This window comes from Mastacembelus armatus, chromosome 12 (assembly GCF_900324485.2).
Source record: "Mastacembelus armatus chromosome 12, fMasArm1.2, whole genome shotgun sequence".
NCBI lineage: Eukaryota > Metazoa > Chordata > Actinopteri > Synbranchiformes > Mastacembelidae > Mastacembelus > Mastacembelus armatus.
The window spans coordinates 19,695,860-19,723,008 of record NC_046644.1 but is presented as its reverse complement, the minus strand read 5'-3'; the positions used below and the strand labels follow the sequence as shown (position 1 = coordinate 19,723,008).

Genomic DNA, 27,149 nt, shown 5'->3' with positions numbered 1-27,149 from the left:
TAAACCTGTGGATATGGGGAAGATAATTAATGGGAGACAAAATGTGAAAAAAACACAGTTTGATACACAGATTTGTGTCATGTTTTAGACATTTGTCCTATCATAATGCTTATTTTTAAAACTTTAAATAATGTTGTCTCTTTTGGCTTCAAACAATTATCTAAATTTTTAGGCTTGTGTGTTATAATGTATAGAAATATATTTCTATATACATGTACATCTAACTTCATTGTATGTCACTAAATATAGTTTCTGGTGTATTGTAGCCTTTTATCATCTTTATTATGGAGGATTTACTGCAGGATTGACTTAGTTTTAGACCAGTTTACCAAATAAACTGACAAGTGAAGTTGTCTATAAATATGTCAGCTTGTGTAAATGAAATTGAAAAGCTCTATGATGTCCTTATCAGCCTCACAGTTACACTTAATTGCGCTGAATTCACTCAGGTTAAAACTGGTACAAATGTTTATTGTGTAAGCGAGTTGTTTTTGTTGTAACAAGTCATTTTGGAGAATGTTATAGCTAATTTGGAACAGCTGGATGATTATGCAACTACATGGTGTGGTTTGTACATATTTATTGTAGAGTAGGTGGCAAAACAGAGCAAGAGGTTAAAAGCACAGGGTACAGTTGCCATCTGGTGGCACTAAGCTGTTACACAAGACAAGGAAGGTGAGAAGTAATGTAGGAATTGGTCCAATTAGTAGCTTTTGTAAAATATCAAGACTTTAGCATGCAACTGTATGACATTAAGACTATGGTGGATTAGGAATGAATCCGTCAGATGAAAATAAATGTTGAAAAGCAGTGTAGATGTTCAGTTTAAAATAATAACAGCTAACTAACAAGAGCCCGGACCCCAATATCAGAAAAATGTACCTTAGTTTGTTTAAGAATAAGCACAAAATAAAAACGACATTACTTATTAACTGTCTGAAAAATACTAATACTACTACAAATAACAATAATTATGATCATAATAATATAAACAATATAAATAATAATAGTAGAAGATCCCGTGACCTGCAGCCTGTTCAAGATGGCGGCTTGAGTGGAGACTTTACACATCCACAATCAAACTAATGAACAAATATTAGCTCACAAAACTACTTTCACCGAGAATGAGACGACGATACCGGCGAAGTTTGACTCTGTTTTGAAAAGTTGAGCATAATTATTGAAGACGTCGTCGGCGTTATGGAGTAAAAAGAGCGCTGGTAAGGAATTCACAAACAAACCACAGTAAGCCAGCTAGCTTAGCTACATTAGCAGCCAGGCTAACGGCTAATTAGCTTAACTACATTAGTAGCCAGGCTAACGGCTACTTAGCTTAGCTACATTAGCAGCCATGCTAACGGCTAGCTAGCTACAACTGCTTTAGGGTAATCGCGCTAGTTGAAGGTGGTTGTTTATCAAACTGATGTTTAAGGAACAGTTATGACCAGCCCGTTAATAAACTGAGCCGTACTTAGCGCAGCTGTTGTGTTGAGACGTTGGTGTTTCATGTTAACGCAATTAGCTCAGCTAGCTCTGGGGCTAGTTAGCTCCGAGATTTTTTCGGGGAGTTCATGCTGGCAGTGGTGTCCAGGATGGCTTTTTGTGGCGTGGGGGTCAGTGTGAAGTGTGGACGTTAAGGCAAACGCTGTTTAAATAATAAAATAGTGAAACAGTAACGTTAGCTAATAATGTATAACCCAGATACCGTTGGCGTCGGTGTTACAACGATATTAGCGACCCGTAATATTATGTGACCTCAGCTGTAATTAATGCTGCTACTTGGTTTTTATCGTTAACGCAGTGAGCTGTTAAAGATATGTGGGTTAAATTACAAAAAATGGCGTTAGCTAGTTATGCTAATCCTCTTTAACAATAAGCTGTAAACTGTAAATCAGTATTGTCTATGTCACATAGATCTATACCAAATGACTGGATGTTGATAGAAGGGATTTAACACAGTGACCTCATAGTTTAGACATGTGACAGCAGAGCTAGTGACAACCACAACTATTAGTCTTTTTGTTTTTCATACGCCAACCACTAGTTTCACAGCTCCCGCCCTCTAATAAAAACACTTACAAATCTTACCTGCTATTTGATCCGAGAGCATAGTGGTATTTTTTATTAAAGCTGGAGAAATGTTTATTATTAGTTCATCTTCAAAAATGGTCAAATAAATAGCAGTGGGCTGGTAACAGTCTTGTACAGTGTGATAGTTTTAGAGTCAGTGTTAAACCAAATGCATGTTAAATGGCAATAAATAAATTTACTGCCTCCTACTTTAAGAGAATAAACATTTCTTCATGTCTTCAACAGTTTTATTGCTAAATGATAAATCAACCCTACATGTATATAAAGTCACAGAAAGTCTCCCCATGAACTTGAATATTTCAGCTGAACTGTTCTTTTTGAACATCCTGTAAATTCAGCAGCAGTAAGCTGATATGCATTGTTCTATATATTTTAAATCTACAGTAGCTCTAGCGTTTGTTTGTCTAGTTTTCCCCCCGTCTTGTCTGAAGGCTTCGGGATGTCGGGTAGAAGCAATTTTCATCTGTGTTTTATTTTTTTCTTCTTTTTTCTTTGCTCAGAAACTGTTTGTGGTTAATAATTTAGTTTATATTTTCTGTGTTAGGGGATTCAGGTTTAGTTGTGTTATGAGTCCTGTACCATCATTAGTTAAGTAGGAAAGTGGGGAAAAAAAGGGTTGGTAACAAAAATAAAGTATAATAAATAAAGAGTTAGGGAAATACTGAATCATAGCTTCAAGTTCATGCAAGTGCATATTTGCCGTAATGATTAACCATGAAGCATGTATTTTTTTTTTTAAGGCTGACTTCCTCATTCTCATCCATATTTCCCCTGCATCATTGTTATTTTGTGACATGGCAGCGCAGGGAGGGTTTCTGAAGAAGGTAGGAAAAACGGAGTTTGCTAAATTTACATGACAGACATTGGTTTCTCTGTTAATCCAGCTGTCTTCGGTGTACTTTGTGTTGTGGAGCTGCTGCAGCCTGCGGTTTCTGTGTTAATGCTGTTTGTTTTTACAAGTCTACTATAAAAAGGAGTGAAATCTAATGAAAACACTGAACACTGTCTTGATTCCTGATGGCAGGATCAGTTGAGCTTAAATAATCTATCAGGTGGTATTCTTGGCTGACTTCATAATGTAATTAAACGATCTTTTAGAGGCAAACTACTCGTCACTTTTGGAGCAGGAGGTGTTGGGAAATGTCTGTTCAGACTTTTTATAAACTTGCTCTTTGCCTGCAGGTTTATTTTCAGCCATGCTAGAGATTTGCTTCCCTTAAATTGACCCAATTTCATTCTTGGCCAGTTTCTGATTTTCATGATTCTGGTTTGAATCTGAGCAATATCAAGTATGTCAAATTCATTTCTTGTGTAGTTTATTTGCTGATGAATCTTTACTTTAGAGAGGAGAAAAGAGGATTTGTCTCGACACATCTTACTGGGGGTGATTGGTATGCAGAAGCCTGACTTGGCCTGGAGGCTTCAATGTTTATTATTGATTCTGAGAGTGAAGCTGAACTTTGTGAGCGCTGTGCACCAGGGTGTTCTGGTTCAGAGAAACCCATAACTGCATGTTATCATTACACATTTCTGCGTCTCTGTGGACTGATCACACAGGTTTAGGAGTTTATAACTTCTGGTCAAGTTGTTTCTCTGTTGTGTTGAACTTTCTGCAGCTTGCTCAGTTGAAAACCTGCAGGCCATTGAAAACTAAACAGTGTGAGTTCTGTGCAGCAGGGAAAGGAGGTCACATTGCAAATATGAATATTGTACTAAAAGTAGGTATAAAGGCTAGGCTGTTTTTCATGGCGAGCAGGTTAACATCTCAGTATACGCTATTATATGACACTAGATATTCTTATTTATTGGTCATTTAGTTTTGTTCGACAAAGGTGACATTCTTGTTTTATTTAGCCAGAAGTCACAACCCAAAACATTCAGTTTATTATGATATATGACAAAGAAAAGCAGCTATGGCAAAATATTTAGTGTTTTTATCCCAAGAACAGTAATATTAGATTGTAAACATATGCTGTATGTAATAAATTCTTTTTTTTTTTTTTCCTTCATTTTAGGAATTAGAGGGGACCGAGGGCCCTTGGTCATAGTCCAGCATGGACAGCTTCTTTAAGGCAGCTGTATGTGATCTGGACAAACTACTTGATGACTTTGAGCTCAACACTGGTAAGACCCACGGCTGAGATGATGATTCCTATAGTTTTCATTAATCTGTTTATTGTTTTCTAGATTTAAATGTTTAATTTTGCACATGAAATGTAAGTTGGAAATGGTAAATTGTTGACATTTTTGTGTTTAAAATGATTTTATAAATATATATATATTTTTTTATTTACAGAACACACTGCTCTCTTAGATTCTTTCACAGCCATTTAAATTCTGGTAAAAATATAATTAGGGATCTAGGATTATAATTGAGCTACCTAAAATCAGAGCTGTTGTGTGATGTCTGAATGATCATGTGTGTGTTTATCAGTTTAACTTGCTTTATTTCTTCATTTCAGAGGAACTTGAATGCAAATCTGTTTTCCTGAAGCCTTCTGCGTCCCCCTTCTCCTCGCTGGGCCCCCAGGGTTTATCCTCGGAGCCGTCCACTGCACCACCAAGCATCCCTGACCTAAACTCTCTTCACTATGGTTCTGCCACCAGCTGTCCTGAGCGCTCCAGCAGTCACAATCGTGGCACTAATGATAGAGAGGTCAAAGGTCAGCCCCTCACCGGAGTGGATCTTCTCTCCTCTGTGGATCGAAGACCACCCGCGAGCTCTGCCCCTCCCTGCCCGGATCGAGCTCTGAAGCCAGTGTGTGATCTTGTGAATGACACGAGCTCGGCCATCCTGGTCAGGGCCAACAGCCACGATGCTTTCAGTGAACTGGACATAGTTGAAAAGCAAATGGAGAAGGAGGAGTCTCTGCTTGTGGACTTTGACAGCCCCGTGGTCACACAGGAGCAAGGGGGGCTAAACCAGAGGGGCGGGGGTAGAGACGTTGAAGAAGATCAAGCTTCAACGAGAGAAGAACTGCTGGGTCTTGACTCCCATGAGCAGAGCGGTGGATACTCTGCCTCGCTCAGTCTGCTGGATGTCATCCTTCCTGCAGCAGTCGAGAGGGGATGTGAGCTCCCAGAGGAGTCGCTGCCACCACAGACCACTGAGTCAGCTGGTAAAGATCAGAGGGACTCTGAGGATCTAGCTTCTACAAAGCAAGTTTTGGATAATTCCTTAGACCACAGTGAACCAGAGTGCAGCCTGTCTGCTCAGAGCATTAAAAATACAACAACCTCAGTGAATAAACAGCATGAGTCTCCTGTTGAGCTAAAAGCAGGAGCCTCAGACAGCGAATCTGTGGGCTTGTCATGCCTGCCCCTTGCTGCGTCCATGTGTGGAGCTGTGGGGAAGTCGGAGGACACAGAAGAAGCTACAGAGCAACATGATGAGGCAGACGTCTCTGAAAGCACAGAGGCAGACTCCCTGTCAGCCGTGGAGTCTCGCGCACACAGATCCTGTTTAGAGGAACCTGACTCGTCAGTGTCTGTGCCCCAGCAGGCTGCAGAGGGAAGGCTGTCACCAGAGGGGCAGCTCGTCTCTCCTGAACCAGCTGATGCTGTCGCTTTCATGGATCGCTCAGATCCCAGCCCAGAAGATCCTCGTGAGTTTGGCTTCGAGTATCTGCCTGAGAGTGACCAGGCTGGGCTGCTGGTTACAGATGAAGAGTTGGATGCGTTCCTGCAGTCCCACACTGAGGCGGAGCAGGGCAGAGGTGTCTCTTACTGCAGCAGTTCTGGAGGTTGTTCTGAGCCTGAGAGTCTCTCTCAACCAAATGGGGACCTGGAGCACAGGCTTGTAGATGAGGAGCTGAGAATCTGTGGTCGAGGTAGACTGGAAGAGCTAGAGGGTCTGGCTTCTCCTGAAAGTGACAGACCACTGTGTGTGTCTGTGGAGGAAACATTTAACCCTGGTGCTCCATCACTCTCAGAGGACTCTTACAGAAATTGCCAAGAAGATCCAGAACTGTCCTTTGGGGTGAGCCATTCTTTAACCAGCAGCACTTTCCAGTCCCAGCACAGCAGTAGCCCTGATCAGCAGCCCTCCTATGGAGGTGCAAGACCCAAACAGCTACACTGCCAAACTGCAAGATCTCCACCAGCAGGGGAAGAAGAGGAGGAGCAGGTTCAGACATTTAGTGGTTTTTCAAAATGCTCAAGTTTAGTCGAGGATGACGATGGTTCACCCATAAGCCCAAGTCTTATGGAGGAGCATTCCAATTTTAGGGATTCAATCCCTGTCTACGCCACTCAGGAGCATCAGGATTACAGCGTGGGGTATGATGAACTGTCAGAGCCCCCACCTTACCCTGGAGAGTCACCGACAGATGGTGCCAGGTCAGTGAACTGGAAGAGAGAGGGGGTGGAGGAGCTGGGCAGCAGGCAACCTGCTTGGGTGCCAGACTCTGAAGCTCCCAACTGCATGAAGTGCTACCAGAGGTTCACGTTCACCAAGAGGAGGCATCACTGTCGAGCCTGTGGGAAGGTCTGTACACAGTCGCTGAATCCATGTTATCCTGCAGTGAGTTTCAATGACATAGTGTGTTACACTGTTCACCTCCAGCTATTTTCTCAATCACTGCATTTATTTTTTCTAAATCACAGTTGCAGTTTTTCAGAGACAAAGGTGATATATTTAAGTCGCTTGTTTGTTCGGACCAACAGAAACTCAAATTGACATTTCGGATGCTGGACCCAGTGGGTTTTAGGCATTTTAGTTCAACATATTCTTTACATGATCAATACATTAATGGAATTGTTGCTAAAATGTTCTGTTAATCATCTAGTTTACTATACAGGCTTGTAGTAAGAACAGATGTTATCAGCTATACTGATAATGCAAAATTAGCTCACTGACATGGGGACCCTGCTCCCACATCAGCAGCTGTAGAGCAGAGCTGCAAACCAGGTACTGAGCCGAATATTCAGCCGAATTGTTATTGCTGACCAAACGAAGCCGTCTGCGGTGCAGATTCTCCTTAAATGTTCTGTTCATTCATTTCATCTGCTGATTCTCTTCTCAATTAATCATTTAGTCTGTAAGATTCTGATGTTTTCGTTAAAATAAAAGGCAGTCAGGGTCATTTACCAAACAGTTGCCAATTCATTTCCTGTCGGCTCGCTAATGGCAGCAGCTGTAGCTTTCGACGTGATTGAAATATTCTGAGTTAAGTGTTTGCAGCTGGTGAGCTTTTATTAATAATCATGATTTAATGACATTTACTATATATGTTTCTTATGAGTTGTTCATATGACGTGTGCATGCTTCAGAACTGGTTAAAGAGAACCAGTTATGTCCCAGGACCAAATATAGCGCAGAGTGTGAGTCAGCACCTCTTTTTCCAGCTCATCTATAGGTCTCCACTGAGCTGTGTCCTGGAGCTGCAGCCAAGTCCTTTAAAGGCCCCTGATTAAAACAGCATTAGAGAGGACTGTTTAGGATGCGTTGTTATTCACAGCACAGCTACTGCTGCTTTAACAACTACTCAGATAAACATGCCAGGTAGACTGCCAGATGCTCTGTAGCGTATATTTTCCATGACGGCCGTCCTGTCTGTTCTGTGCCAGGTTTACTGTGCTGTGTGCTGCAACAGGAGGTGTAAGCTGAAGTACCTGGAGAAAGAGGCGCGTGTGTGTCTCATCTGCTTTGATTCCATACGCAGAGGTAAGACCCCAGTTTGGTCTGATCCCAGAGCTGCGTCAGCTGCTGTACTTCATTTTCCAAGTTCCAAAGCAACCAAACAAACACTGACGGGCACTGAAATGTTACGTTTACGTCAGATGACAACATATTGGCTGATAAGTTGTTTAACACGAACACATAAACAGTTTGGATATGGAGCCCTTATGTTTGGTTATACAGTGCTGCTTTAGTAGCAAGAGAAGTAATATACAGTGTTCACAGCCGGTTAGACTCTGAGCATGGTCATTCAGGAGCTGCTTGGTGGTTTTGATGGTTATCACAGTTTTAGGATGTTTCAGGTCATGTCTGGACCTGCACCGTCCTAAAACTCCACAGTGCACAGCAGACAAACAGTTTAGCAGCATAATCATCGTGAGCTGAATATTGGATTATGTCAGTTCTATGTTTAAACCCTTTCTTTCCTTTTTCGTCATACCTTAGAGTGGTACTGATATGAATTTTTCATTCCCTCACAGAAGCAGACCAAACCAACAATCAGCTTAAAATAGAGACAACTCACTACATGTTAACGTCACACTAATTCATTATGCAGCTTTGTTCCTCATGGAACAGCTGTTAAAATGTGTCTCTTCACTAACAAACACGTTGGCTTCTGTTATTTTACAGCCTGAAAACATTTGAAATCATTACTGTTGTTTTGGTTCCTGCACCTTTCTTGTCTGCTTTGATGATAAAAGGCAGAGGCAGCTTTTTATAGTTAAAGACTGCAGAACGGACATGGAGAGCGAGGTGGGAGGGGGAAAGGGAGGAGAGTTACAGCAGGGCGCTGGCATTTGTCCTTGATTTTTGTGTGTGTGTGTGTGTGTGTGTGTGTGTGAGGTGCAGGACCCGCCTAACGCAGCAGACATGTGACGCTCACATGCTGCCTAAATTAAGAAGAAAGAGGTGATCCACTTGGTGAGGCGGGTGGATGCTCGAGCAGTGTGATGCGATCCTTCCCTACTGTCTGTTGCCTCTCTCTCTCTCTCTCCTTCCCTCCCTCTCACTTTGCTGTCTGTGCCTCACATCTGTGTGATCAGCTGCATGTGAGGCTTACCACACACACCCCAGCCTAAAGCTAAAGGGCCAACAGCAGACGGACGGAAATGAGCGATGAGCAGCTTCAGGACGATTGTGATGTGAGAGTGTCAAGTGTGAGGACAGAGGAATAAACTCGTACCGATGTGCTTTGGTTAACTTTTAGCAGAGGCGATGATGATGAGGACGAGGTAAGATGCAGCTGACGTCCTAATAAGTAGACTGTTGTTTTCACGTTGCTGTGTGCACCTCCTATGTTGTTTTGGTTGTTTTAGTGTTTCCAGTCTGTGAACGTATTATAGAAACCGTTGAGGTAGATTTTAAAGAGCAGCGTTTGGCTTCACTTGAAATGGTGCACTAATATTTTATTGTATTTTGCCTGGATGACTTTTTTTGTGCCTTGTCATCCTTTCCTTGGTCGGTGAAAACCTCGTAGTGATGCTGTGTTACAGTAATACTATGCTGCTGTTGTCAGTACACACCAGGCTGATTAGGCTTCAGCAGTGTGATGTGGACGAGTGCTACGTCAGCATGTTGTGGAGTGCAACATCTGTCCTGTTTTCATCAGCTTCAACGTTTTTCATTCGATTCACGTGTTAAATGTGTCAGGTTTTGTCTGGGATGTTGGCCTCATTTCCAGATTAAGCAAAACAAGCTCTTCCAGTCCGTGGTTAGAGAAATACAGCTGCAGGAGTTTACTGTGATTTCACTGACATTAGTCACAAATACAGTCACTGGCTGGTTTTCTGTCCATCTCATGTCCTCTGAGTTGGCAAAGTCATGCTCATGCTTCAGTTCTGCTTCTGTTTTCATCAGTTATTTCAGGAGCATGTTTCTTTCATCAGAACCATCCAGTAAAGGAAAACCGACACAAGCAGGGTCTTTGTTCATTTGTAGTATCACTGATACAAAATGTGGCCAAACAGGAAAACACATCACCTGATATGACCTGTTACCTACATAGTATGAAAAAAAAAAAAAAACACATTAACATCTCAGGTGTCTCACGACTTCACAGGAACAATGGTTTTCAACATGCACCAGACGAAATACTTGTCTGATAAATAGGCTGGAGTTTATGGCCGAATGAACTGTAGTTTGATCTTTGGCCTCTAGAGGGCAGTTACATACATTAAACCTTCACCCTACATGAAAATCTCTGCTCTGATGATTCTACTGTGCTGCACTGAGCTGCGTTGACCACTGCAAGGTAGAAAATCTCACAGCATCAAGCCCTCACCTCAGCTCCTGTATCAAGTTGTGAGGACGAGCTCGTTAGCAAACACTTGATGTCATTTATACATATCCAGTTTTCCCCATGAGTTTAGTTCAGCTCTCCACTTCTTTGCACTTTGTGCTTCAGCCTGTTTCAGAGTGAGAGCAGCTTCACCAAAGAAACCAGCTATTGGTACAGTGTTCAGTTTTGACAGCAGCTAAATAAGAATGTAGTTCAGAGCCATGCTAGCAGCTGTATGCCACTAAACATAAAGTACAGCTGAGGCAAATGGAAAACGTGTTTGGACTAACTGGTCACAAACTTGAGTCGGTACGATTCATCTTCTCTACAGTTTGATGCCAGTCCAGCCAGTAGAGGATGAGATATCTTAAAGGATGAGTGAAAACCAGCTGATGGATGGATTCATGACTATTCATCCAATAGTTGAAATGTTTCTCTAAATAAATAAAGTCAGAGGATCACCAGTGTCATAAGACTTCATCATCTGGAGACCTTTAATGCTACTGACATCACCGTCCGTATCCTGACTCATACACATCAACCAAGGGAGATATTTCACTTTAAAGACTAAAATCATATCTGTGAAATCCGTTTTTAAAAAGGAAATATTTTTAATGACGTTTTCTCCTTGCAGCCCAGGCCCTGGAGCGGATGATGAGTCCTACGGGTCCCAGTCCGAACCCGAACGTCCCATCTGAGTACTGCAGCACCATCCCCCCTTTGCAGCAGGCTCGTGCTGCCGGCACGCTAAACTCTCCTCCGCCCACCGTCATGGTGCCTGTGTCTGTTCTCAAACACCCAAACAATGACAGTATGTTTCCTCTCATGTCCTCTACACGGTCTGTGGTTCACTGTTGGCCTGTCTTCCTGACCCACATCCCTGAAAAGATTCTGTTTTTTGCGTGTTGTCAGATTGTCCTCGCGAACAGAAGCGCGTGTGGTTTGCCGATGGCATCTTGCCCAATGGGGAAGTGGCCGACACAACCAAGCTGTTGGTGACGAGCTGCAGGAGCTCCCAGGACCTGAGTGGTGTCACCCCAGACCAAACAACAGTAAGAGACAGACGCATCGTCTGGGTTTTCTAAATGCTCGATTGTTGTGAGCAATAAAATGGATCTGTTTAAGTAGGATGGGAGTAGTGCCCCAGTAATCGACTGTCTCATGTCAGCCTGGCTCCACAGGGTCAGAGGCTGGAGTCGGAGGCTCGTCGGCCCCTGAAGCTTCTGCGGCTGTAGACGGGGTTCGCCCTCCGATATGTGGACCCTGGGATTATGCCCTGCTCTCCGGAATCAGTTCTTCGGTGAACAGGGTTCCCAGTCTGCTGCCAGACAATGAGGACGAGCTTCCTCCACTGCTCATCATCACTGGAGAGGAGGATGGAGGAGGTGAGTGTTTATTTCAGTGTTTTCCTTGGTTTTAAGGTTTTTGTAGCTCCTTTCAAACTTGTGTGTCTTCACATAAATGTGTTGTTTGCTCTGCGTTAGCTCTGAAAAGGGGCTCGTGTGTGTGTGTAACTTGATGTGTGCTCCTCTGCCTTTACCTTGTAGATGCGTTGGTTGAGGAAAGTCCTGCTCCCTGCCAGATTCTGCACTTGTTAGAGGAAGGAGGACCCCGACCGCTGACTTTTGTTCTGAACGCCAACCTGCTGGTCAACGTCAAACTGGTTACATGTGTGTAGAATCTGTCTTGTTTTTTTTTTTTTTTTCTTGGATGTTCTGCACATACATTCTGGATGTAAACAAACCTACCACCATTAACTCTGTGTGTGTTTTACTTGTCAGACTGCAGTCGGCAGTGCTGGTGTTTTAGCTCTAACGGACTTCAGGCTCTGGGACAGAGAGAGGTGGTGTTTTTGTTGGAGTGTTTGCCCGAAGAAAAAAGTCTTCCCAAAGACCTTTTCACACTCTATCTCACCGTTTACCAAGACGCCCAAAAAGGTAGATGGCACCTCCATTTGTTTACCTTTAATAGCAGAGTTTTGTAGTCACGAAAACAAGAAGGATGATCCTCTGTTGCAGGGAGGTTTATGGAGGAACTGGATAACCTGACATTCACGAGCAGTTTCCTGGGCAGCAAAGATCACGCTGGGATGCTGTTCTTCTCTCCCACCTGTCAGCCTCTAGATGGCCTCAGTCTCCCCCCTCAGCCTTTCCTGTTTGGCCTCCTCATCCAGAAACTGGAGGTCCCCTGGGCCAAAGTCTTTCCTCTCAGGCTGCTTCTGCGGCTGGGAGCCGAGTACAGTGGTGTGTGACTCTCTGTAGCTCCAGAGTCTTAAAACATTAGTTTCATATTGTCTTGACAGGCGTTTGAACATGTTGTACACAAAGAAACAGATTTATAAAAGGAGATTTTGACACCTGTTTGTCTAAAATAGTTTTTGGTAATTAATCAAAAATATAGTTTAAATTAAAATTTTATTTTGATGACATGTAGTAATTGTCATTACGAGATAATATAAACTTAATTCATCCCCAAAGGGAAATTCAGGTAGTCTTGTAGTTAAGTCAGTAGTGAGACTATAAGACTTCGCTGCTTTTATTGTGATGCATAATCTGAAATTGATTTCAGTGTAGTAGATATTTAATGAAGAAAAATGCTGAACCTTGTTTCAGAATTAAAGATTTGCTGCATTTCCAAGTTGTTTATAGGTTGCAGGTAAAGATTAGAGGTTTTCTAACTGATAATTCTATGGTTGTATGTATTTTCAGTGTATCCCACCACGATGGTTAGTGTTCGTTTCCGGGACTCAGTGTATCGAGAGACGGGACACACCATTATGAATCTACTGGCTGTAAGTAGAGAAAGTATTCACGTCCATTCGCTTTACTGTGGTAGATTTTTATTGTAAATAGATAACATTGCCATTCTTTGCCCAAACAGTTTGAAATGTATTAAATATCAAACACTTTTACATTTTCTATCATTAAGGCTCAGCTTTCAGTTCAGTTTCAGTAACAACCACAGATTTGTGGTGTCCCCTGTGGGCGAACAGAATGAGTATTACATCTTTCACCACAGGACCTGAGGAACTACCAGTACAGTCTGCCAGTGGTGGAGGGCCTGAGGATCCACATGGAGATGGGCCACAGTTACATCGATATACCCAAAAGCAGCTTCAATGAGGTGAGGAAGAATCATTTGAGTCCACTGGTCAAGAATTAGATAAGATCAGTACCATGTCTCTATATTTCTGTTTACAGACATGAGTTCATATATTTTGCAAACTATTAAATCCTTCCTTGAAGGCATGTCTGTGAAAACAACAGTATAAAACAGATGCACTTCATCAACCTAATTATCCTCCTGTCATTTTACAAACTGGCAAATCAATAAACAGGCTTCAACCATAGCAGCTAAAAAATACTGAACTAAAAAGTTTAACAACGAGGCTTCTGCATAAAAAATAATCTGTATCATTGTGAATAATATTCGTTCTGTTTCACAGATGCAGAAGGTGGTAAATGCCTCCAACGAACATGTCATCAGCATTGGAGCAAGATTCAGCTCGGAGGCTGACTCTCACCTGGTATGTCTGCAGAACCAGGAGGGAAACTATCAGACCCAGGCCAACAGCATGCCAGGGAAGACCCGCACAGGTGAGAGCTAGTAGTAAGACAGAGGAGCCTCTTCTGCCCAGCAACATCACAAATGCTGTGGTGCTGCAGTGGTGGTTTTGTTGTCTCTTGGCTGTGTTTGAATAGACAGAAAACTGTGTGGGGGTTTGTTGCAGTGACTGGAGCCAGTTTTGTGGTCTTCAATGGGGCGCTGAAAGCCTCCTCTGGCTTCATTGCCAAGTCGAGCATTGTTGAAGGTATCGTTGACTCTAATTTCATCACATCAAACCCATGAATTATGCTAGAACATAGTGAAGTCCCTGTTTTGTTGTTGGACCCACTGAACCGGACTCTGTGTTTGTGTGTCAGACGGGCTGATGGTTCAAATCCCTCCAGAGACTATGGAGTCTCTGCGCACTGCCCTGAGGGAGCAGACGGACTTCCACATACCCTGCGGGAAGAACGACGGTGGGGAGCTCCGAGAAAACGTCACTGTCCGCTGGGTTGACTGGAGTTCACCCATCAACACGGGGTAATGGCCCTGCACCCAGTTTACACGTATCATCAGTCTTTGTGCTGGTTTTGTATTTGTCATCCTGTGAAATGCTGATCATGAAAATACTAAGTTATTGTTTTGATAAGGAAAATCTGATTTTTTTTTTTTTTTTTTTTTTTTTTTTTTTTTTAAGAGTGATTGTTTCCTGTGCGGTTAGTTACTGGTTGTTTGTTTGTGAGAAATGAGATGTTTACCATCAGTACCTGTACCGTGGTCTTTGTTCCCCTGCAGTAAAACCAGCGGTGTTGATGGGAGACCTCTGGATGGAGTTTGCAGTGTGAGGGTGCAGCAGGACGCTGAGTTTGAGTCAGACGGCCGCGCCATCAGATGCACGGAGGTGAGTCTCCCTTTTAATAAGCAGGTTCCTACAGTCTGCATGTACTGGCTGATGGTCAGTGTTGAGCTATGAGGTTTAGAGCCTGGACACAGGGCTCGATTGATCCTGGAAGAAGTTTCTCTGTACATAATAACAGTGGTCCTGGTGTTCTCCGGTGGACGTGCATCAGATCTTTGAGCCATAATCATGAAACATCTCATGAAGCAGCTTTTAATTCTGCAGTTAATTAGTCATTTTGTTTAATTCAGTCAAAATGACACAATGCTGTGTGTTTTAGTCTTTCAATAAGCTCGTCAACAGTAATCTGTTATAAATGAAGTTTGGGTCCAGGCGTGTGAATGTCTGAATGTTTGTGCAGGTGTTCTACCAGCTGAAGAGCCCCGACTGCAGCCTGGCCTCAGTTCTGCCGTCCTGCAGCGTGTTTCAGAAGGAGATTGCTTTGGCCACCTGCAGTGCTCTGACTCCGCACCTCGCTGTTCTCGCCTCCGGTGGCATCAACTCGCTCTCTCTGCGCATCTCCACACAGGCCGATATGGTACAAAGCAAAGTTTAACCCGGTGCAGTGTTCAGAATATGAGTTTAACTAAGGTGTGGTGAGTACATCTGTGTGTGTCCGCTCTCAGGTGGAATACCAGGCCGGCTCCGGGGGCAGACTCCTCCCTCAGCACTACATGAACGAGCTGGACGGCGCTCTGATCCCCGTCATCCACGGAGGTAGCGCTAGTGTGCCGCAGACCGCCATGGACATGGAGTTCCTCTTCTACATCACACACTCCATCTAATAAGCATACAGAGGATAACGCACTCGGAGTATTGAAATCCACTGAACAGGAAGTGGCAGAGCACAGTGAGAAAAGCTGCTCGGTGTGGCAGGACAAGCAGCCGCTGGCACCACATCTCCACTCTGAGGATGTGTTGTTGGGGGGGTGTAAAACTGATACGCTGCTCGTGTCCTGTTGCATGTTCGTGCATTTCGTGCTCACCAAAGCTGCTTTAACACAAGAAGCCAAACACTAAACAAGGAGTTAAAGACAACACGACCAAATACAACCAAACGATTCAAAGCGTTTTCCTCTGCCTTCCAGGCTCCGGCTGGCCTCTCACAGCTCGGAGCACCTCAGAGAATGTTCCCCACTGACACACGATCACGGCGATCTCATCTGGATGTATTTATTATATTTTAATATGGCTTTGTTTGCTTGAAAGGATGGTATTACTGGATGCAGTTTGTAGTGCTCGGGAGGTGCTACCGTAACGCCACTCTGCGTTTGTAGTTTGCCCGTCCTGAAAATGAAGAATTTGGATCTTGTGTTCTCTAAAGGTTCCACATTCTCATTCTCCATGCTGGTTTCTGATGGTAGTGGAAAACAATGGGGCCTCATGCAAGAACATTTTGATTTCAACTTTGTCCTAACCCTCTGACTTTTCTCCAGGCTGTGTGGGTCTGGTTGTGCTGCAGCAATCATTGCCAAAATGTTAGAAACCCCCAGTACCAACTAATCTACCAGAAACGAGCCGTCGGCACTTTGTCGGATGACGCTGTGTTGTGTGTTTGAAGCAGGTTTGACTTTTTGACTGAATATTGAAACAGCTGCCAGAGACGTGTCGTCTGTGTGGAGCTGGAAGGAACCATCTGATGTGAGGTTAGTTAAGACGGGAGGTGGTTCAGAGGACGTGACGGTCGTGGAGGTGGAGGACAGAATATTATACAGGAGGTGGTTTTATGCCGACACAGGGTTTTTACCTGCAGAAGCAGCTGCTCACTATGCCAGTTAGAGCCAGGCAGCCTTGGTGAGATAGTTTGTTCAGATTAAAGTATTTTTCTTGTCGTCTGTATGTTTTGTTCACACCTCAGACATCAGTCAATGCAGGTTGTGTTGAGGCTCTCCCACCTGCCACAGAAGGACTGGTCTGTTCGGTGGATCCTGCCTGAGGCCCAGTGTGTCAGTAGCAGGTGAATCGGGACTGGGTCTGGCCTGTTGGAGTTTGGGGTCCTCACCGCGGGTTTGTCCTGAGTGGTACCCAGCTGGTGTTTTATGGACGTTCAGTCACTGTGGGGGCCGGTCGACAGAGTTATCATCCTGCTCTGGGTAAAACTGAACATTTATAACTAAACACAACCTTTTTGTCGTTTTCATGTTTCTGTCGAAACGTTTTTACTTTCTGAATGAGCAGCATCAACTCAAGCTCAAATACCAATGATGATGTTTATTTGTCTTCAGTGGTTCGCACTGGGAGCGTTTTCAGGTCATCTCACTTTTTAACTTACCACTTATCAAATATATACGAACATACAGAGTTTTAAAAACCTGGAGGAATAGTTTCACATTTTTCTGCACTACCACTCCAGCTGGTGGACTGTTAGCTTAGCTTAGCTTAGCTTAGCTTAGCTTAGCTTAGCTTAGCTTAGCATAGAGCGACCCTGGCTCTGTGCAACACTAACCAGATCCACCTACTGCCCCTCTGAAGCTTGTTTATTGGGGTGTTAAGTTGTAAAAACAAGAAGATATGGTTTTATGGCACAAACATCCTGCAGAACCGCAATTTGTTGTTTCTGTGCTTAGGTTTTTATACTGAATGACCATATGACGTCTTAGTGAACTTTAGAGGAGCTAGTAGGTGCTTCCTTTACCTTTGGATCCAGGCTGTCTTATTTCCCCAGTCCTTATGCTAAGTTCTGCTAACTGCCAGAGACATGCAGGCTTCTCTAACGCTTGGCAAGAAAATGGAGAAGCATGTTTCCTAAAATGTTGAACTAATCCTTAAAAAAAGCTGCTGTTGCTGCCCTGAGTGCAGCAGAATCCTTCTCAGGTGTTGACTGGAGCAAGACCTCACAGTATTTTACCGTGCAGCGAACAGCGTCAAACCGGTTTTAGTTTGATTCAGTGAACCTTCACAGCAGCTTTAAGGCACTTTAGCTCCATTAAATCAGGAGAGCTCCGAGGTTTCTCAGCGAGCCGGTGTACAGTACGTTTTGTTTTGTTTTTTTTAAGCGGGTAACTTTTCTTTCTTCACCAGCTTCTCATCGTTACCACGAAGTTCAAAGCTCAGTCTGCCAAATTCCATGTGTTAGTGCTCCAGTTAAATAAAGTCTTTGGGTTTAGGATTTGTCTTAATAAAAACCAGAATATAGATGCAGAGAAAGGTTTACATCCCTCCAATACTGGAAAAAAAAACAGGTTAACATGCTCTGTTTGAAGAAGCTTTGTGCAATCCCAGCCCTCTGAGGTCACATCTCCTGTTTCTCCATTTTTAGGGCAAAGAGCAGTCACATCTCACTTGTCTGTCAGGAATTGTCCAAATATAGAAAAGAGAAACCATATGCACAGAGATTGTACCAAACTTTTCTTTTTGTATATTTAACATTTAATTTAAGAGTTATTTTTGGATCTAATAGCTATAAAAGTTTTCAAAAGACGGAATATTTTTGATAGGATGCAGGCTGCAGTCGCTTTGCAGTTTGTGTAGCGACACTGAGAGGAAAAGAAACACTAAGACGATTAATTCCTCAAGTGGAAAATATCTAATCTCCAACTGCAATGCAAAGTTTAAATGAATGTGTGAGGTAAAAATTTGAGGACAGAATAAAATCAGCTTTAGACCATTCGTCAGTTTCAGTATCACTTTATTTTGAAAGGCTGATTCACTTTAAAACAATAAGAAAAAACAACACAGATGGGTAAATCTGTCCCAACGTTTTTTTTTTTTTTTGTTTTTTTTTAAATCCGATTGTTTTTTATGCCCCCATCCCTCGTAGTGAAGCCTCCTTTACACTGTCTGAGCTGAAGGTTGCCAGTCCTGTGAGAAAAATCTGTGATCACCACATTTTAGGTCCAGATTCTCAGAGTGCGACTGCAGTTCTGACCCTCGGCTGTAGACGAAGATGGACGGGACTTCCCTCCTTCCTGTCACTATGCAAGAGTGAGGCCAAAGTGTTGTGAATGTGGCAGCTGCCATTCTCCTTTGGTGATGCGTTTTGCAACCAGATTCTGCACAGGAGCGACCAGAGCCGCCAATCAAAGCTGTCAATCATCTGAAAATCCATCAGATTTATTCAAGGAAATCAGCTCTGGGACTAATTGAATTGATTGGATTTGAATTTTTAGTTTGGCTCAAGTCCCATCCGTTAATTGTGGTTTATGAGTTATTCTGCAACCAACCACCAGGGGGTGAGCAATTAACTGCGGCTTCACTAATTGGAGTTGTCACATCAGCCATCTTTGTTTACAGTCTGAGAAATGACAGACCAAACCTGCCTCTTCCTCTTCTTCTTCATGTTTCACACATGGACGTTTTCCAAACAGCAGTTTGATCTCAGCAAAGCACATTGTTCTCTTGATTTGAACCTTGGAGCGTCGGCAACAAGATTTTTTTTCTTTTTTAATCCTGGAGTTGATTTTGATTTTCCCCTTCCCCTTGTATAATCTCTATCAGGGCAGTAATGTTTTAGAAGGTAAGTTATTTTCTAGGACGCTTCAATCAACTTGTCTCTATGTAAAAATGAGAAATGTTTTCTTCTTTATGATTCATTATGTGTAAATCATCTATTTATTCATAAACACCAGCTTTATTTTGGTGAACCTGGTATCTGGGTCCTAATCAGGTTCTGAACAGCTTCTGTAATTAAAGAATAAAATGAGTTTTATGAAAAATGTCTGTGATATTTGTACAGCAGAAATCCAAATCCTATTCAGTTTTTAAAAAAGCACAGATTTTCTTTTACACTGGTGTCAACTCATTTACCTGATAACATTTAACGCCTGTTCAGGATTTATAAGCAGCATAATAAACAATTGTTTGTTAGAAGATTTTTTTTTTCAACCAAATTATTTTTATAAACAAATGTAAAGTCTTTGTTTTAACCTTTTAGAGGAAAAACGTAGTAAGCAAACAAAAACAGCTGCTCTTATCTCCAATCAATGGGCCTTTACAAATTATAAAGTACAGCAGACATTTTATTCAAGTTCACATTTTTAAAAGTTGTGTCCGGTTTATTGTTAAATCCTTAACTTTTAATTACAGCTGAGATTTTACAATAAGTGTCTGTTAATGCAGCAGGGGATGAGCAGGAATATAAATATGAGGATTAATGGAAAGTTTCACTCTTGCTTTTTCTGTCAGATACGATTCGTGGGTGTTTGTGTCGCAATAGGAGGCAGGTGAAAGTCCACCTGTGTGTGTGTGTGTGTGTGTGTGTGTGTGTGTGTGTGTGTGTGTGTGTGTGTGTGTGTGTGTGTTCCTCCTCCACCTCCTCTTCCCTCCACTAGTTCATTTGCACACACACCGTCTGTCGGAGCAGCAGCAAAGATGAGCGGACGAGTCGGCGACCTGAGCCCGAAACAGGCTGAAAACTTATCAGAGGTAATGAATCAATAATCGATGCGACTCCAGTTTCTCTTTGTACTTTTACATGACGACTTTCAACTTTAGCTGCAGTTTTTCCTCGTTCCTCTCGCTGTTGGCCTCACCGGCAATGATCCCATGGGACCTAATCTGTGTATTTATAGTGACTGTTCTTATTTCCACTGTAAACATGAACCCGCCGCTTTTCTTGTTAATGTTTATCTGGATGTTGTTGTTTTTTCCGCGTCACGTGTTTGTTTACGGCTAATTTCAGACGTGTTTATGTAAAAAAAAGGACAAATCGCATCGTAAACAGGCTTCACGTGTTGCGTCCCGACTCGCGACGCTTCCTGAGTCCTCGCGCGGCGTTGCCGGGGTCACCGCCGTTGCTAAGTAACATTTGCTGCGCGTTGCATAGCGACGGTGAAGCGCCGGGATGAAAATAGTTTTTCCAGCAGCGAAAAAACAAAAACAACCAGAGAAAAATAACGTAAAGAAAATGATCATTTTCTGTTTGTGGCCATTTTACACCTTTGTTTTACTACTTTTTACTGTTTACACTTTATCACTAAAGGCATTTTTATTAGAATATTCCCATATTCACTGGTGTAGGTTGATGATGCCAACAGAATAAACTGTAAATATCATAGGAGTACACAAAACAACAATATATTATATTATCTGTCAGTAACATTAGCTATCAACCTGCCAGTTCTTTTATTAATTCACAGATACTGATTTATTATCACATTTATAAAGTTATTAAAGTTATTTTTCTGTAAAACCTTAAGGAAAGAAATTGGAATTGTTTCCCCCCTGTTTCCAGTCTTTATGCTAAGCTAACAGCTGCAGGCTGTAGCCTCATATTTAGGTCACAAAGATAAAGTATGAAGATAAAAATGATAAATTAAATTTAATTAATTAAATTAAATTCACCTTCTGTCCCGTCTGCTTCCCTGCCTCCAGTTTCGATCCAGGATCCAGGACATCCTGTCCGCCCTGCCTGAGCAGCACGACCACTACCTCCTCCGCTGGCTCCGAGGTGAGAGCTGCAGCCTGCACATCACACCCTAAACTGATGAGGTTACCCAGCATGCACCCATCCATGCATAGAGTGGCATCTTTAATTGGGAGATGTGAGAATAAAGGTGAAAACACTTTGAGCCGGTCAAAGATCCACAGACTAGATGGCAAATACAGAGATTTGATAAATAATTACACTGGAAATCACCTGAGGTTGTAAGTAGGGCTATGTCTCAGATTACTCGATTATCTCCATCAGCTTGGACTTTAATTTGTTCCTTTGTCACATTTGAATGGACCACGGGGTGTTCAGTTACTTAAACTCATAAACTCACCTTTATAACTACATCTATTCCAGTAAAATGTCAGTTCTTGTAGTTTTTCCACTTTAGGCCACTTTATATTTAACACATTTTAGATGTTGGGCTATTTTCTCATGTAACTGAGAACGTTTTTATCTAAGTTTTGAATTCAGATATGATGACCATTCGGCATTTCTGCACTTTCTTGTAACGTTTAGAGTAATTTTCTAAAATCTCGTAACGTATGATTATCCTCGGTCTTTCCTTCTGCCCCGGCAGTGAACTCACTCTTATCTCAAGGGCAAAAAACCTCCTCTGTCTTCACCTCAGGGGAAATAAACTCAGTTTTGTTGCATAAGAGGTCTTATGAAACAGATATTTGAACCGTCAGTCACATAATAGTTTGCGTTACTAAAGGGAGCTGGGCGTGTCTGTCAGGTCTCTATAAAACCAGTGTTAATGGTGACAGATACCTGTTGAATGTAATTACAGAGAAACAGCTTGATGATCTATGTGAAAGCTGCAGCACAGTTTATTTTGTCCTTGTTGTCTTTCCTGGCCATTTTAGGGTTTATACACACAACCTGCTGCTAAAAACCCTAAAAATATTAAATATGTTCTTTTATTATGATCAAAACTGTGTCATGTCTTAATGTAAGATGCCCTGATGCTGCTTTATACACACACGTCGTCTCCATCCTGTGCTGCTGATTCATCCAACAGGACATCCAGGACATGTTGACTCTTCTGTGCAGGGGCCACAGTTCAGGCAGGAGCAGATCGATGGGGAACTCTGTGACTATTCAATATTTGCATTGACTGTTTAACCTCGGACAGTTTCCTTGCTCGACTCAAACCTGGTTAAATGCCTTGAACTGTGTCAAGGTTTTACATATTCAGATTTACATATAATTAATAATTAACAGAGAAAGTGTATAATCTTTCTTCCTGGCTTTAGGTAACATTTCACCAGTTCTTTAGTCCCTGTTGTTATATTATATTATATGTTCATTTACATGTCTGCTGTGTATTATGAAACACACGAGGGGTCTAATGTGTACATGTTCTATTTTTCTAGCCCGTAACTTCAATGTTCAGAAAGCTGAAACCATGATCAGGAAGGTGAGACCCTTGTTGTTTTTCTGCTGAAGTTTGAGCTTCTTGCACATTTTTGCAGCCAAGAGGGGGTTTGCTTCGGAGCTGTTCTACTAAAAGGTTTAGGAAGCACGTTGGCAGCCAGGACCAGGAGCAAAAACACAGTTAACAACCAAAAACGTTCATTTAACAAAGACACAAAATCCTCTCATGAAACTAACCAAAGACTGCACCATCACATCAGCTGCCACCTCCTCTCTCTCTCTCTCCATCTCCTCTGACCTCAATGGTATTTTATCTCCCCATCCGCCCCCCACTGGAACTTTCCACCTGGACAGGTAACTACAGGGTGTTCTAGACAACGAAAAGGCATCAAATTCCCAACAGATCATTTGTAACCAGCAATTCAAACCACTGCAGTAACTCTAACCCTCTCATTATTCCTATAGATGAACCGAAACACCCCTAGGGACAATAAATAGAATCGAATGGTATTTAGGGTAAAACCAGTTTACCTGTCCCCTTACCAGTTTCTTAAGCCCCGCCCCCATGGCTCAGAGGACCAAACAACAACAAGCCTGTCTCCACTTTCCCTAATGAACACAGGCAGAACAATGAAAGCCATCACACCCCCACAGAGTACATCCAGGGGTTATAATACCAAAAGAACTAACTCGCCAGTTCCTAAGTGCATCCTTGTTTCCTTCACTTGTATCCTTTCCTTGTGTCTTAGTCCTGCCCACACACACTCACTTCCTTACAAATCATATAAACTCATCATCCATTTGCATGTTAAAGAACATAGTTCAAGGAGTAAAAATAAAGGTTGGATAGAAGCTAAAAAAACAGATTTCTGCATCTGAACTTTGTTTTCTCTTTCTTCCTCTTTCACTAATCATCTGGTGACCCCTCAGATTTATGTGCTGACCCTTTGGAGGGGCCCAACCCTGAGGTTGAGAGCCATTTTTGTATGCAGGGCTACTACTTGTTTTTTATTTTTACATTTTTGATTTAAAGTAAAACTCTGAATAAATGAGTGGAAACAAAAAAATGCAGGAATCACAGATTAATCTGCTGCTGAGTTTCATGATTATTTGATTTATCTACAAAATTCATTTGTTTTGTTTTGTCCATCAAAAACCAAATTCATTCAGTTTATTAGTATATGACAATAAAAAGCATCAATTCCTCACATCAAAGAAGGTCTAACCAGAAAATATTGTTGTTCACTCTTAGTTTTTCCTTTAATATGTCAACCATCCTTTCTCTCTGCAGCATGTGGACTTCAGGAGACAGATGAAAGTAGACACCATCATAACTGACTGGACTCCTCCAGAGGTACGTTTGTCCATCGGCTTCAGGTGATACCACAGCGTTTACTTGTTGGAGCAGAGTTAAAGGTTCAGTGTTTATCAGCAGGAATGGAATATAGTGTTTAGAAATATGTTGTCTTTAGTGTGTAATCACCAGAAAATACCAACAGCTGCAGTTTCTTTATTTTAGACTGAAACCTTTAAATGTACGTAGGGAGCGGGTCTCCTTCAACGGAGGCAGCCATTTTTCTACAGTAGCCCAGAATGGACAAACCAAACACTGGCTCTAGACAGCGAATCACGTTTGTTTTCAAGGTGACGACCTCTGACAGCCTTTGTGCTTGGAAATGGGGTGTGAGGGGAGGTCAGTAGGCTGCATTCTCCAGTCTCACCACTAGATGCTGCTAAATCTTACTCATTTTACACACTGAACCTTTAATTAAGGCTCCGGGGGTCCAAATTCCATATAACAGGAGGTTCAGCAGGTCAGTGTCGGCCCATTGAACCTAACTAGTGGAAATGGGCTTTAAATGCTGTGACAACTCAAATCTGCTGCTTTTGTCTCATTTACCATCAAGTGCTAAAGAAACTGGTCAGGACTCTGCAGCGTGACGTCGGGTTGTGATGTCGCTCTTCTTCTTCTCCTTCCTGTCATCATCAGGTGATTGAGAAGTACGTGTCTGGAGGGATGTGTGGTTACGACAAGGAGGGCAGCCCCATCTGGTACGATGTGATTGGTCCCCTGGATCCTAAAGGTCTGCTGCTGTCGGCCAGCAAGCAGGACTACCTGAAGGGCAAGATCAAACACACCGAGAAGCTGCGACGGGAGTGTCAGCTGCAGTCTGAGAAGGTCGTGTTTCCTCCTTATCTGCCTCCTTTCCTGTCTCCTCTTTTATCTCCTCGTCTTGTCTCCTCATCGTCCTTGTCATATCTCTTCCTCAGCTGGGGAAGAACGTCGAAGCCATCACTCTGATCTACGACTGTGAAGGGCTGGGAATGAAACACATCTGGAAACCTGCTATCGAGGCCTATGGAGAGGTTTGTCCTGTGCTCAGACCATCATGGCCATGTTACGTCTGTCCACTGTCACACATGTGTTTCTCTGTGGTGCAGGTCCTCACCATGTTTGAGGACAACTATCCTGAGGGGCTGAAGAGAGTGCTCATTATCAAAGGTGCTGCCTCTTTGTGACCGTTTTCCATGGGTTTGATTTGATTCCAGGTTGTGTTTATGATCTTGGCTCTAATCTATGAGTCCGTCATGATTTTTTGTTTTTGTTGCAGCCCCGAAACTGTTTCCTATAGCCTACAGCCTAGTCAAACCCTTTCTGTGTGAGGAGACACGGCGTAAAATCGTCATCTTAGGAAGTAAGAGTCCTTTTTTTTTTTTATCATTTAATAATTGGTAAATTAGCTTTAGCTAAGTTTAGAGGCTTGTTTAGGCTACAAACCTCACATGTTGTTGTTTTCTGAGTTTATGTGGTTTATTTACACGTTTTATTTCTAGAGTGAAACAGATTCCAGCTGTTGTTTTATTTTTTTAAACCACACATCATGTTCCTGTTTGTAGGTAACTGGCAAGATGTGCTGCGTGAATATATTGACGCAGAGCAGCTTCCTGTGTTGTACGGGGGAACCCGGACTGACCCTGATGGAGACCCTAGCTGCAGAACCATGGTCTGGGAAAGCTTCCTGTGTTTGTAAAGTGAGTGTCATGAAAAGATGATGATCGGGACGATGGATGTTTTCTGTGTTATGGTTGCAGATCAATTACGGTGGGACAGTGCCCCGGTCGTACTATGTCCAGGACTCGGTGAAGGTTCAGTACGACAACAGTGTGACCGTGAGCCGCGGCTCCTGCTTCCAGCTGGAGTACGATATTACTGCACCCAGCAGCCTCCTGAGGTACTTGAAGTTTCTTTAGGGATCCAAAACAACGTGCTGTCACCTGCAGGCATCAGTTTATCGTATTGTTTCAATAAAATGTGACCCAAACAAGGTATTTTTTCACTTCTGTTGTAAAAACCCAACAACAGAGTCACTGCAGTGTCTGTTTACATGTCAGCAGTTCAATCTTAGCTCCCTGGACCTTCACATATACTGTGCAAATGAATACCTGGTTAATTAATTCCCAGTGTCAGCCTTCACCACATTAGTCTGCCCCCCCCCCCCCCAGGTGGCAGTTTGCAAGTGACGGAGCAGATATTGGGTTTGGGGTGTACAGACGGACCAAAGAGGGGGGTGAGCAGAAAGTGACTGATATGCTGCAGGTTCTGCCCAACGAACGCTACAATGCACACCTGGTCCCTGAGGACGGCTGCCTCACCTGCCCCAATCCTGGAGTCTGTGAGTTTATTGCTGAGACTTAAATAAGAAGATCGTCTGTGTTTAATATGAACTTATATCCAGCAGCAGCTTAGCTTAGCTTAGCTTAGCTTAGCTTAGCATAAAGACTGGCATCTTGGCTTTGGACAGAGGCAGGTCAACCAGCCAACCAGTGACTTTCATATTCAGTAATGGTCTCGCTCTTATTTCAGTCTGAGCAATGAAAGTGAAGTGTATTTGCCAGGCTGCTGACTCTGTCCTCCACTGTGTGCAGACGTGCTGTGTTTCGATAACAGCTACAGCATCATCCAGTCCAAGAAGGTGAGCTACAATGTCGAGGTTCTTCCTCCTCCGGACGGACAGATGTAGAGTCCACGAAGCAGAGGGGACGGGAGTCATTCACTGCAAAACCAACACTTCTGCATCAGGGCTGGATCTTATATTTATTATATTACATCATTGTTAGGCAGGGCCCAGAGGATTCAGAGCAATGAAACCTCCAGAAACTAGTTTAACCTGAGAAAATCTAAATATATTGTTGAAAAATATAAAACCAATAAACTTCACTGCAGCCAGGTGAGAAGTTGATCCAAACATTGAGTGAAGTTTTTCTATAAGCAGAACTTGATTTAGTAAAATGTCTCCAGTAATCACAAAATACACAGATATAAAAAAATAAATACCTTAAAATTAGTTTTTAACAAAGGCTTAAAGTTTATAGACAGACTCTTGTTTTACAGTTACACACTTTTCTTCACATTGTCCCAAATGCAAGAAGCACAAAGTCCCGTTTCTGTAATTTAGGGACACATGACTCAGATACACTGAGGTGAAATAAACAGGAGTCCTGGTTTAGATAATTACTGTACAATTATTGGACTGTCTGTAGTCTAGTGATAATTATACTATAATTATACAATCAAACATGTTCAATCTGAATATTCCACTTAAAATCTGTTTATTATCAGAGTTTATATAAACAAATAACAATATAATGATGATTTATTTTGGAATTTAACTTGTAGATTATTACTGTTAATAAAGCCAGAAAATGGATTTATACACACACAACTTTTACTGTGTTTATTCTATCATTGATCATTGATGAATCTATTGATTATTATTGTCCACATCACAGCCCAGTTCACATCTACGTTTCCCCAGTCTGCCCAGTGGTCTGTTCCTGTGTGAGCAGCTCTTTAATGAGCTTATTCACTGCTGAGTGTTTTAGCCTAGAACAGTTTTATAGATCT

At 42.5% G+C, this 27,149-nt stretch overlaps 2 protein-coding genes across 5 annotated transcripts; both read left to right on the top strand.

The window, feature by feature from the left end:
• Positions 1-1,041: 1,041 nt before the first annotated feature.
• zfyve16 (zinc finger, FYVE domain containing 16) lies at positions 1,042-18,285 on the top strand. Of its 3 annotated transcripts, XM_026298157.1 has the most exons (19): positions 1,042-1,220; positions 2,832-2,915; positions 4,107-4,215; positions 4,554-6,577; positions 7,660-7,756; positions 10,684-10,860; positions 10,938-11,101; positions 11,218-11,434; positions 11,597-11,719; positions 11,831-11,986; positions 12,068-12,292; positions 12,758-12,840; positions 13,068-13,172; positions 13,495-13,645; positions 13,780-13,860; positions 13,973-14,135; positions 14,391-14,496; positions 14,855-15,031; positions 15,120-18,285. In XM_026298157.1, exons 3-19 carry the CDS (start codon positions 4,146-4,148, stop codon positions 15,276-15,278), a joined length of 4,278 nt encoding a protein of 1,425 aa, XP_026153942.1. In that variant the 5' UTR covers positions 1,042-1,220; positions 2,832-2,915; positions 4,107-4,145; the 3' UTR covers positions 15,279-18,285. The 3 variants fall into 3 exon arrangements, with proteins under 3 accessions (XP_026153942.1, XP_026153941.1, XP_026153943.1); XM_026298156.1 differs by lacking the exon at positions 2,832-2,915; XM_026298158.1 differs by lacking the exon at positions 2,832-2,915 and having other exon boundaries at positions 10,962-11,101; positions 15,120-18,284.
• On the top strand, positions 16,481-26,952 carry sec14l7 (SEC14-like lipid binding 7). 2 transcript variants are annotated; one of them, XM_026298160.1, is made up of 13 exons: positions 16,481-16,586; positions 18,328-19,857; positions 20,806-20,881; positions 22,243-22,286; positions 23,535-23,597; positions 24,234-24,422; positions 24,515-24,610; positions 24,686-24,746; positions 24,856-24,939; positions 25,142-25,248; positions 25,337-25,476; positions 25,748-25,917; positions 26,171-26,952. In XM_026298160.1, exons 2-13 carry the CDS (start codon positions 19,804-19,806, stop codon positions 26,263-26,265), a joined length of 1,179 nt encoding a protein of 392 aa, XP_026153945.1. In that variant the 5' UTR covers positions 16,481-16,586; positions 18,328-19,803; the 3' UTR covers positions 26,266-26,952. The 2 variants fall into 2 exon arrangements, with proteins under 2 accessions (XP_026153945.1, XP_026153946.1); XM_026298161.1 differs by lacking the exons at positions 16,481-16,586; positions 18,328-19,857; positions 20,806-20,881 and adding an exon at positions 20,899-20,987.
• Positions 26,953-27,149: the final 197 nt, after the last annotated feature.